This window comes from Podarcis pityusensis (genome assembly GCF_964106645.2).
Source record: "Podarcis pityusensis genome assembly, chromosome: 17".
NCBI classification, from domain to species: domain Eukaryota; kingdom Metazoa; phylum Chordata; class Lepidosauria; order Squamata; family Lacertidae; genus Podarcis; species Podarcis pityusensis.
Genome location: NC_138042.1, coordinates 15,492,804 through 15,505,608, shown reverse-complemented (window position 1 = coordinate 15,505,608; position 12,805 = coordinate 15,492,804). Strand labels below are relative to the sequence as shown.

The window sequence follows — 12,805 nt, the reverse complement described above, 5'->3', positions numbered from 1 at the left end:
AGACAAAAATTAGGTTGCAAGCTAAAATTGCTTGTTTTTTTTTTTAAGTTGCATATTTAGGCAAATAATGTTATATTAAAAATATGACTGTGTGGTTCTCCTATTCTATGTATTTCAGCCTTCACTCACTCTGATAGGCTAGTTTCACATCTAAACAGCTACCAACTATGACTTCTGCCCTTTATCTGCAATATGAGTAGCATACGGTCTTGATTCTACAGCAGAATCTGTGGGTACTTAGTCAACTCATTCCATATAAGTTTGAATGCATAGTCTTTATTTAGTCCACTGTGTTTGTAAGGCAGAGGCGAGGACTTGCAGAAACTCTCTCCACCCTTTCCCCCCTCTTCAGCATCACCTTAAAAAATTGGAGGGCAGACGCCTGGATTTCGATTACAAGAAGAAAAGGCAAGGCAAAATCCCAGATGAAGAACTCCGTGCGGCTCTGGAGAAGTTTGATGAGTCAAAGGAAGTTGCTGAGTTGAGCATGTTTAATCTGCTAGAAATGGATGTGAGCAAATCTCTTATCTCCTTGGAATGTGTTGTAGTATTGACATGTTTGTTGGCAGTTTAATGACTTTTTAAATGAGTAGAAAAACAAAACAAAAGAACTGAGTTTTGTGTTCATGTTTCCTAGACTCTCTTCCATGGATATGCATCATCGTATTTCTTAAAACAAGAGAGCTAGCATGCACAATAATAATGTTTTATTTGTGTGCAAGCTAGTCTGTGTATGGACTCTTAACATAAGAAGCACCTTGCTGCCCCAGGCCAACATCTATCTAGCCCTCATTCCAGAACCCAGCTGGAATCAAATGATTCTTACTCAGAAAATGCCCAGTACTGATCAATCAGTCTGCCACTGGTATACCAATGGTTCTGCCCATTTCCTGCTGAAGTGAGCTCCTAACACAAGTCTACATACGTTTATGTTCACTTTGGCTTTCCAGTCCAATACAGATAGTACTTTATTCACTGTTTCTTGCGTGTTGGAGTGTTAGTGCCTTTACGAAAGCTCTTTGAATAAGCTGCACAACGATACGTTTTCAATATCTCCCTTTTTCAGATCGAGCAAGTGAGCCAGCTATCTGCCCTTGTACAAGCCCAGCTGGAGTACCACAGGCAAGCCACACAGATCCTCCAGCAAGTTAGTTCCAAGTTGGAAGAGAGGTAACTAAATATTTCTGATGTTCTTAAAAAAGGGGGGGGAGGGGAATCTGAGGCTTAATATATGTTTCAATTTGTGTATATTGTCTGTGCAAACTTGTCAGTAGTGCTGAACCAGAAAAAACAGGCATGAAATTGTATTGTTGATCTGTTCAGTCTTTTAACACATAACTTAAATCCCATTGGTTGCAGCCACCAGGAAGTAAGATACGCAAGTGTAACTTAGGGCTGGAGCATGTTATATTTTGCAGCAGGCACTCAACTGAAAACATCATCCACTCTACCACTACCACCACCACCATCCCTAGCCTTACTAGTATTCGCAGTTGCTCCCATGCCAGTAAAAGAACAGATACAGATGGATTGAAATGTTACTTCTAAAGACTGGTGGTGGGGTTATTTCCCTTTTTTCATTCTGAAGTCATGTGTACCTATTTCAGGTGTTGCAAAACTTGGAGCTGGCTTCTTTGCTTGTTTTAAATTCTGTAAGTTGTTGACAGGAAGATTTTGGAGCTTCCTAAGACAGTATGCCTTTACACTTTTACTCAACTATATATAGTCTTTCTACTGTTGACTTTAAGCACCTTGGACAAGTCCAGTCTGTTGCATTCTATCAATGGAGAGTTGAATATATTCAGTGAGCCAGGGAATCTGCATAGCTTCAGTTCCACTGCAAATTTGACCTCAAACTGCAGAACATGACAGCTTTGCAGAAACACAGCTTTCCTGAGGTCTTTTGCAATCAGACCTTCCAGGAAAAAGTACAAAAGGATCTACGATGATGAAGGGTTATAATCAGTGCTATTTTTCTAGAAAAAGAGGTACCAGAGCTCACCATGAACTTCTCTCTTGTTCTCTTAGAATGGCAATGGTGCTCACCTGAGAGGTGCTGGCGCTCTTGTGAGCTCTGGCTGAAAAAAGCCCTGGTTATAAATATACCAAAACAAAACAGAACAATATATCTAAGAGACTCCAGTTTATTCAGAATGCAAGGGAAACTTTTTGTCTTTCATTAGTCTTGGTGCTTACGATTTGCTGATGAATTGCTTGCTCAGGATTTGCTTATCTTCTGGCAGGATAAAAGATGCCTCAGTTCAGCCCAGAAGAGAGTATCAGCCAAAGCCCCGCATGAGTTTGGACTTCTCTGAAAACAATCAGCACAACGGAGGGCTCTCTAATGCCACCACTCCCAAGCCCTCAAGTAAGAGAAGGTGGAAAGGAGGGGTGGAGAACATATGATAGTAAAGTCTCTCTGGGGGTTGCTCTGAAAATTAATACTAAACAAGGACAAATGCTGACATGAGCGACTCCTGCAATAGCATTTTCAATTTCTGGCTAGGAATGCCCAAAGGTTGAATTCTGTAGAAAGATGCATGGGCAGTATCAGATGTGGGAACACCTCACATAATTCACCATGGAAGACATGCACAGACTTTCCCCCTTGGATATGAGACAAGGAGCATTGAAAAGCAGGGGCATCTGTCAGCGCAATTCATTGGTTGATCTCTCATACATTTTCACTACTGTTCCTCCAAAAAGACAAAGCTGGCACACATGACACTATCTCCTTTTATTCTCACAGTACGTATGAATGAATGAATATTTATTTGCGCCAGCCATCGGCCATAGCAATAAAACAACAATACGATATACAAAGAATAAAAAAAGTCAATTTTATAAAAGACATTTTAGGGTTTTGAATCAATAGTCAAATAGTGGATCTTATTCTAATTGTCCCAGCTAAAAACCTTGCAGCCTTTGCTGTCACCTGCTCATCTTGATCTGCCAAGAGAAAGGACACTGGGGCAATGGCTGAGCGACCTGGAATGGACAATAAAAGAGGGGTGATAATCTCATTCCTCAAGTCTTTATAAAGAGTGCAAACCAGAAGGGCATGTGCCACCAATTCAGTGCTGCCATCTCCACAGGGACATAAGCGTTTTTCATGTGGAATCTGTTGGAATCATCCCTCAAGTACAGCCATGGTCAATACATTCAGTCTTGCGAGAGTAAAAGCACATCTATATTTTAGAATTGCTAGGTTATTTAGATTGTTTAGAGTGCCAGAGAGTCGAGATGGGAAGGTGGAAAATAATTATACCATGGGCAAAATTTCCTTATTGTGGCCAAGTTGTTCTGATGCTCGATATCATTTAGGCACTGACAGGTTGTGAGGTTGCAGTGCCTAAAGCCTTCATGTATTGCCGATCCAATGCCATTCGTAGATTTACCAACCCAACTGGCAGCAAAGACAGAAAAGGGTGGTGGCTCCTGAAAGAGGGGCCCATGCTCACCTTCATAATCTGTGTTGACCAAAGACCTCCTGACTCTACCCCAGCTCATTCAGTATAAAATGTGGTCCTGGTACTGGGTGCAAACCATTGAATATGTCTAGGCTGAAGTATGCAATTCTTGGTCTGAGGACATGATCTAGACCACAGGCCAGTTTCCCTCAAGATGCCCACCATGCTCCTTTAAAAAATAAAATAAAATAAAATCAAGTGTTCCTATGAAGCAAAAATTAAAAACTCAGTTGACACAGTGTTGGGGTGCATTTGTGCATGCTCCCTGTGAGGTGTGGGTCTCTGTGTGGGTTGCCTCACTTGATTTTGGCTACACCCATTTCTGGTTTGGAGGGCCTCAGAGGGCCACCAAATAAAGTTAGCTACTCCTGGCACAAGGGACGTGGGTGGCGCTGTGGTCTAAACCACAGAGCCTAGGGCTTGCCGATCAGAAGGTTGGCAGTTCAAATCCCTGTGATGGGGTGAGCTCCCATTGCTCGGTCCCTGCTCCTGCCAACCTAGCAGTTTGAAAGCACGTCAAGTGCAAGTCAATAAATAGGTACCACTCTGGCGGGAAGGTAAACGGTGTTTCCGTGTGCCGTACTGGTTTGTCAGAAGCGGCTTAGTCATGCTGGCCACATGACCTGGAAGCTGTACGCCGGCTCCCTGGGCCAGTAAAGTGAGATGCGCGAATCAACCCCAGAGTCGGCCACGACTGGACCTAATGGTCAGGGGTCCCTTTACCTTTACCTTACTCCTGGCACAAATGCTTCCACACACTGGGAACCCTGCACTCTCAGGTTTCCTGGTCGTGCTTAGAGAACCTACATGTGTCCACCCCACTGAATGTAGGGGAGTCAAGCGTGTTGCCAGCAGCCACAATGTCTTTGCCATGTGTTCCATCAATGAAAGTTTTGATGGTGAGCAGAAGTCTCCAATGGCATTGTGGACGCCTGTCCTTTTACTGAGGTTTGTTGAACCCTCCATGGACTTCCGAGCATCATTCCTGGGCCGCGTTCAGCTTAGTTAGTTGAAAGTTGCACAAGGTCCATACTCGAGAATAAGAAAAAAGTTGTGCAAATTGTGTGTGTGTTTGTGTAGGTAGCAGCCAAATTGGGATGGTAGCACAGGGATATAGAGGTTAATTTGTCCTCCCATGTCCCAAACCTATGCTATAACCAGACATTTATCAGCTAGTATGACTACTCTCCTCAGCCAGTCCAAGGGCCCATCTGGTCCAGCATTTTTTTTATGCTGGACCAGATTTATTTATTTTTGCCATGTGTAGGGTACCTGGTTCCCTTCAGTTGTCACTGCCTACAGTGCCCACCATCCCTTGCCATGCTGGCTGGGGCTGATGAGGGCTGGAGGGCACCACGTTGCCTACCCCTGACTTCTGCCAGTATTGATTTCTCTCTCTCTCTCTAAGCGCCTTTGTTTTTGTTCCCCTCTCTTCCCTCTGCTTCCTCTGCAGATGTTCCCATGGACCAGCCGTGCTGTCGAGCTCTGTATGACTTCGATCCCGAAAACGAAGGGGAGCTGGGCTTTAAAGAGGGTGATATCATTACCCTCACTAACCAGATTGACGAAAACTGGTATGAAGGCATGCTTCATGGCCAGTCGGGCTTCTTCCCTATTAATTACGTGGATATTCTCGTCGCTTTGCCTCATTAGGAGGGCCGAGTCACCGTGTCTTAATCTCTCCCCCTCCCTTGAGAAATAAATAAAACAGGTCATGTGTCGACACCACTGCTTTTTAAAAACAAAGCAATGAATACATAATATGGCTGCTTACTCCACATCACAAATACAAGCTGCGGTGGTGATTTTTTCTTAAAACAAAAACAAAAAACCAGTCATCGGGCCCCCACAGACAATCCTTGGTTTTCGTGTTGTCATGCTACATCGTGGTGATGCGTGTTATCTTCTCCAGGCTGTGTGCCCAGGCACGTGGGACTTTCACGTTCACACACGCATGGTTGCCACAGAGAATGATGGGGGGAGAAAGTGGCGGTAGGCGATTTGAGTCAGTCATAGTGTTGGGAATGGGGGATGCAGTTGAGTTAGCTGGGAAGAAAAGCGTGTCGCCAGTCTACTGCCATTTTAGTTCTCCCATCGAAAGCGGGGAGCTGGGTCGCGCCCCTGATTGTTCCATCTTTCCCTTCCCAAATGTTGCGGTTTATGCGGGCCTAATATTGCTAACCAGCTTCTCATGTCGTTCTTCTCTTAAAAAGGAAAAAATAAAGGGGGAGGGGAAAGACAGAGTCCTGTCCTTGGAGAAACAGCATAGCGTATATTTCAGTTTCTCCGCAGATGAATCGCCACTATTCTATACCCGCTGTTGGCGTAGAACCAGCTTTTATATACGCAATAGTTAAATAGAGGCCTGTGCAGTATCCAGGTTACCTTTTGAAAACATCCAAAGGCCAGGCCAGGAAAGTAAAGCGCCACAAGCCAATGTGGCTTTCCTCAGAAATGTTGGACATAACAACAACAACAACAACAACAACAACAACAACAACAACATCATCAACAACAACCTAATGCCAGCAGCAAATAGATGATGCTAGAAGAAAAACCTAAAGAAACAAACAAACACAACTGTTTTCACTTTGTGTAAAGTCTAGGCACAGAAAAACAACAACCCCAATATTATTCTACATCTTCACTGAAAAATAATAATGAAAAGCAACTCACGTTATGTAATTTTTATTTTCATCTACCTTGTGTTCTTCGAACATCATTTGTGTATATTCTGCCCTCAGTGAGGACTAAACAAAACAAAACAGAAGAATCTTTGTGCTGAGCAATTAAAGCGACATGTGGCTATATATGCAAAAACATTCAAGTTGATTTTTCCTCTCCAGAGTCATATATATATATATATATATATATATATATATATATATCCCGTTCTGCGTCCTACATTTTGTGTGTGCATAGTGATGTCTCTAGCTGATTCACTGTTCCTATTTTTGGTAACTGCTGTAAGAGTTTGTTTTAATTTGAGTTGCCCAGAGTTCTATTTCTCTATCTATCTACGTACATATATATTTCTATATGTACAGACTCTTCCTGCACTGCTTTGGACGTGCCGCTTCAGTATTGGACCATGTGAAACGACGGCAATCCTCCTGCTTTTAATGTATAAACTTATACCATGGAGAGCATTGTTATTTCAAATAAAAATGCGGATTGACTAGTGAATGAGTGTGTGTGCTTTCCCCTCATTGATTTGCTGTCTCTCTTGTTGTGCCAGCACAATCACATTCTGTAGGTCAGGGCAGGGGGGCTTGGAGAGGGGGCTTGGGAGAACTCCTAGTAAAAATCTGGGGGATTTGCATGAGATCAACACCTGTTTCTGACTTCCAGTTGTCTAGCTATAGCAACAACTAACAACCCACTCACCCCAGTTTCCTTACCCTCCCAGAATCTTTATTTTATTCGTTTGTTCAAAATACTTATACACCACCCTTTGCCAAAATTGGCTCCAATGTAGTTTTTGTCATTAAAAATGCCACGGCAATAAGAACACAGAATAAAACAACCGCTACATAAAACAGAACCGTTGGCAAATGCCTAACATGTAACAGCCTGGTGGTTTTGCCTGGTGCCTGAAAAAAACCCAAAACAAAACAGGGAGGGCTTTCTATAAATGGGGTGCCACCACCAAAAAATCCCTGTCTCTGATTGTCGCCTGCTTCACCTTTGACAAGGAAGTAACAGAGGAAAAGGTCTTTGGCTAACCCAAGATGCAGGTATCAAGATGCTATGGGAGGTAAAGGAGCTCAGTCCCAAGCTGTTAAGTCTTCACAAGTCAATATCAGCAGCTTCATCCAATTCTGTTTTATTAAGTTTCAATATTTTTAGCATATACAGTCAAAACACAATTTCATCTTTTCTCTTATTATTGTCGACCTCCCTGTTTTCCATGGAGTTGTTTCTCCCCTTCTGATGCAAACTATCTTCTATCTCTCAAATCATAACCATAATACGGTGGTACCTCTAGTTATGAACTTAATTCTTTCCGGAGGTCCGTTCTTAACCTGAAACTATTCTTAACTAGAGGTGTGCTTCCGCTAATGGGACCTCTTGCTGCTGCTGTGCCACCAGCACACAATTTCAGTTCTCATCCTGGGGCAAAGTTCTCAACTCGAGGTAACTCTTCCAGGTTAGCGGAGTTTGTAACCTGAAACATTTGTAACCTGAGGCATTTGTAACCTGAAGCGTTTATAACCTGAAGTGTTTGTAACCTGAGGTGTTTGTAACTCGAGGTACCACTGTAGTATAGTCTAGGACCCTTGTACCTAAGGGACCGCCTCTCCCGGTATGCCCCACGGAGAGCCTCAAGGTCCATAAATAGCAACACCCTAGTGGTCCCGGGCCCTAAGGAAGCTAGATTAGCTTCAACCAGAGCCAGGACCTTTTCAACTCTGGCTCCGGCCTGGTGGAACGCTCTGTCTCATGAGACCAGGGCCCTGCAGGATCTGATTTCTTTTCGCAGGGCCTGTAAGACAGAGTTCCGCCTGGCCTTTGGCTTGGAGCCAGTTTGATTCCCTCCCCCTCTTTCTTTTTCCTTTCTCCTCCTGTGATGAGGCTGCATTTTAATATTTTAATGTTTCAATATTTTAATGTTGTATTTTAATCTTGTTTTTAAGTTGTATTCATTCAAATTGTTTTTATTATTGCTTGTTAGCCGCCCTGAGCCCAGCCTTGGCTGGGGAGGGCAGGGTATAAATAAAAATTACTATTATTATTAATTACTTCTGTTGCTCATAGCTCAAATCCTGCTTGCAAGTTCATCATACTACAATATTTCTTTAAATAGTCTGAAAAGGACATCCTTTCTTCCATAAAACATTCATCATTAGATTCCCTTAATTTTGCCAGTTCTGCAGATTCCATTATCTTACTTATCCATTCTTCTTTGGTTGAAGCTTCTTCTTCCTTCTGTTTCTGTGCATATAGAATCCTAGCTGCTGCTGTTACATACATAAAAAACTTTGACATTTTGGAGGGAGGGATTTCTACCCCTATAATCCCTAACAGAAATGCTTAGGGCACACACACACACACACACACACACACACACACACACAGTCGTACCTTAGTTTTTGAACAGCTTAGTTCTCAAACATTTTGGCTCCCGAATGCCGCAAACCCAGAAGTGACTGTTGGGATACTGCCAGGGAGACAAAGGACATCATGCCCCCACGCCGTCTCTGGACGATCCATCGATCTCCCGTAGATACAGTATCAGTCAATTAGCGACACGAGCCTCAGAAATAACATGCCACATTCCAAGGCTGGTGCACGTTCTTTCAGCAGAGTTCGCACAATGAAAGATGCACTCAGGAGAGCATTATTTACAACTTTATTCAGTGTTGGTCAGAACAAAGAAAAAACATGACTGCCTGCTTCGATGTTCAGGCACAGAGAGAGAAAACAAAAGCAATATAACAAAAGAGAAACATCCTGTGAACAGGAAATACGCAGGCTGTGACACAACAACCTGCTCCCTTCTTAAGGTGGAACGGAAATATCCTAACAGTGACTGCTCCGGTTTCCGAACTATTGGGCCGATTGTATGCGTCTCTCGCACCTCATCGTTAAAATCCATCTCATTAGGGCAATGTTCATGTGGGAAAGAGATGTGATGTACGTTTCACATATATACTGTAGTGATGTGAAGTGGAAGCATGGAGAAATGGCTCTCGTGCAATTGTGTAAGTGTGTGAAGGGCACTAATTGTGTGCTTAAAACGAGGCTGCATATACTCCTGTGGTTGCAGGAATGACCAAGGAAGTATCTTGCAATTACTTCATTTGCAATTAGTTCGTTAGTTTGTGTGCTTTGAATACATTCCACATAATGATGATTAAAACAAGACAGAAATGTTTACATGAAATTTCACAACTGAACTGAGTTCCAGGCGTGCGCGCGCGCGCACGCACACACACACACACACACCAAAATGTGCCCCAGTTTTAAGTTATAATAGAAATTTATTATTTACATGCCTCCCATCTGACTGGGTTACCCAAACCCCTCTGGGCGGCTTCTAACAAATTAGGTTGGCTAGCAAGTATCAAATCCCAGGCACTTTGAAACTGCTGTGCCTGTGGGACTACAGCACTGTTAGCTAAGCAAGCCATATTTTCTGAAGGGAGGCGATGTTGTGCTGTCATCGACAGGTTATGCTGCCTTCAATCATTTTCGACTCCTCTAAGTTTTTATGCAGCCTTCCAGAACATTTTTAAAATGCAAAACTCTTGCTTAACTGCTATACCAGTCAGAAGTAGTTTGATTTATGAATGTTTTCAATCAAGATAAACGAAGTGGGGATGGGGAATCTTAATACTGAAATGTCGACTGGAGACAGATTGCAAACAATTTAATGCTGTTTTCTAACCAAGAGGTACATCTACCCAAAGTGACTTGGCAATCTAAGTGATGCTATTTGGGGCTGACTTTGCATTCTGTATGGAGAATCTTGGAGCAAGCTATGAAAGTGTTTAGAAAAGGGTTTGTGTAGCACCTTGGTAGAGCACACACTTCATGCGAATAAGGTACCGCAAAGGATCTCAGGTAGCTGGAATGGGAAAAGAGCGAATTGCTGTCAGCTGCAGACAATCCTGGGAAACATAACAAATGGTTTGATACAATTGAAGAAAGCTTCATACAGGTTCCCTCACTGCGAGAAGCGACGTTACAGGGAATCAGGCAGAGGGCCTTCTCGGTGGTGGCGCCCTCCCTGTGGAACACCCTCCCATCCGATGGCAAGGAAATAAACAACTATCAGACTTTTAGAAGACATCTGAAGGCAGCCCTGTTTAGGGAAACTTTTAATATTTGATGAATTATTGTATTTTAATATTTTGCTGGAAGCTGCCCAGAGTGGCTGGGGAAACCCAGCCAGATGGGCAGGGTATAAATATTATTATTATTATTCATTCCTATGTTACCCTTTAAAATCCTCTTAAGCCTGATGTGGTCTGCTGATTAATGCAGAGCCTTCCAAGTGTGTTTTGTTGCATTTCTTATTTTTAAAGTTCTCTGCGTAATTTATATTGGGATAAAACAAAACAAAAAATATTACATTTTTAAAGGGGGAGGAATAGCTGCTCTTGGCTGTATTACTTTTTCTCCGGCAGTCCACAGGATGGGGCCCCATGTCATTTGAGCACTGACTTTGTTTTCCTTCTGACTCCACCACACCTGAGTCTCCTCTGATGGCAGCAGGCAGTATTTCAAGAGGTATGTCACGTCTGGGGTAACTGTGGCATCGTTGACAAAAAGGTCCAACTAAATACATTTTGAATTGGTGCAAATCAAGATCGCCTTGGTATTTTACACTGCATAATTTTCGTTGCAAATCTGTTGGGGGAGGGGAGATTTTTTGTGTATGATTATTCCTTTTCCACTTCTCCTGCAAGGAGGGAATTTCTCCATAAACTCAATACTTAAATTAAATATTCAGACAGAATGGCTAGGGCCATAGGTTTCTGTAGCTCCTTCTGGCAGTTCCCTCACTGCAAGAAGCCAAGTTACAGGGAGCCAGGCAGAGGGCCTTCTTGGTAGTAGCACCTGCCCTGTGGAACACCCTCCTGCCAGATGTCAAAGAGAAAAACAACTACCAGACTTTTAGAAGACATCTGAAGGCAGCCCTGTTTAGGGAAGCTTTTAATATTTAATAGGTTATGGTATTTTTGTGTTCTGTTGGAAGCCGCCCAGAGTGGCTGGGGAAATAATAATAATAATTATTATTATTATTATTATTATTATTATTATTATTATTATTATACCTTCATATACCACTCTGGTAACCTGTAGAGGGAGGCACCAAGGAGGAATGAATGCTGTGGTTTTTTTGCCGAAGTGAATATTGACTATTTCTTCCAACCCCTGGAGAGTCACCTCTGTGTCGGAAAGAAGCTCATCCTTTGCCTCTGCCCAGTATCATATTCCAAGGGCAGCTCAATACATTTTGACACAAAATGGCGGCCGCCTCCCACCAGGGGAAAAGGAATGTGTGAAGATCTACATCAGCAACAAGGGGAGGGGGGAGATAAAGGTCTCCACTGGGAACAAGGGGGGGGAGGAGACCCACAATGACTCCTATTCTCCAAAAGGCTGCTATAGAGGCAGCATTGTGAGATGGGCTGCGAAGAAGGAAGCAGATCCAGCCTCTGAGGAGTGTGGCACAGCTGTCATTGCCACTGCGGCAGCAGCACTGGGCGACACATTCCTTGGAGGCTGGCTATGCTGCCTCTGTAGATGCTGTGGGAATGGTCAGGGATGCAGGAGAGGATATATTGTTTGATTATAGCCTTTCCAACTTGGGTAAACAAGTTTACAATTTAGCAGAGTAACAATCCCCTTTTTAAACTCACAGCGGATGCTTTTGCTCAGGCTCTCTAAAGCCTCTATAATAACTGTTCTGGTATTTCCCCCTTATTCCCTCAGAAAAGATAAGACACAACACAGTCTTCTATAAAAGTATAAAAAGAGTTTACTCACTCACATTCTGTTCCCAGTCGGATCCCAGAAGGCAGACGTATCACCTGGAAACTATCTCATAATGAGACAGTCCCTTTGTCCTTTCTTGGCTGGAAGCCAAGAGAGCATCTGTGGCTAAGCAGATGTTGCTGCTTCAACGAAAGTAGTCATAGAGAGATGGCTGCCCTGCCCTGTGCTTTTGTCATTACCTGCACAGGTGAGGCCACGCCCACCTCTAGTCACATGCAGAGGAAGTCTGTCCCAGCCCAGAAGGAAACAGGAAGTTTACCTGCTGACCAGACAAACATTCCTCCTCATGTGTAAACATGTTCACTCTAGGAATGTTGTACTTGACTGCTCTTGTGTTTCACATCCCACAGATGCTACCACCTGAGGCGGTCCTCTCACTTCGCCGCATGGGTGGACCAGTCCCATGTTATCCATTTGGAAGTTGCAAGAGATGTTTAGGAAGAAAAACCAAAGGAGGCAGCCCCTGCGGTGGCTTGTCTTTAAATAACAGAACCTCTGCAGCTTTGTTACGGTGGCAATGAATGGATCGTAGGATTTGGGGAAGGCAGGAGCTCAGTGACAGAGAATCTTCCTTGCATGCCCCAGGTTCAGTCCCCAGTGTCTCCCTGCAAAACGTTCTCGCTGCCAGCACAGAGTTGAATGATCACTGCCTATGGCAAACAGCATGGCAAGCTAGCTGTCCGATGCAAACTACAAGGGACTTATCCTTCTGCCTATTGAGTTCGTGAATGGCTGTGGCTTGTAAGATCCTTTCTTTGCACACCCAGCTGTTCCTTGTTTGCAGAGGTGGGCAAGCCAGCTGTGCTCCGGTCCAGAGTCTGATTGAC

At 43.5% G+C, this 12,805-nt stretch overlaps 1 protein-coding gene across 3 annotated transcripts in view; it reads left to right on the top strand.

Moving 5' to 3' along the window:
• Window positions 1–6,656, top strand: part of SH3GL2 (SH3 domain containing GRB2 like 2, endophilin A1) — an 85,246-nt gene extending 78,590 nt beyond the window's left edge. For all 3 annotated transcript variants that reach the window (XM_080987917.1, XM_080987916.1, XM_080987918.1), the window contains 4 exons: window positions 353–511; window positions 1,067–1,170; window positions 2,244–2,368; window positions 4,924–6,656. In XM_080987917.1, the coding sequence (XP_080844043.1) occupies window positions 353–511; window positions 1,067–1,170; window positions 2,244–2,368; window positions 4,924–5,123 (588 nt within the window). In that variant the 3' untranslated portion in view covers window positions 5,124–6,656. The remainder of the gene's footprint in view (window positions 1–352; window positions 512–1,066; window positions 1,171–2,243; window positions 2,369–4,923) is intronic.
• Window positions 6,657–12,805: the final 6,149 nt, after the last annotated feature.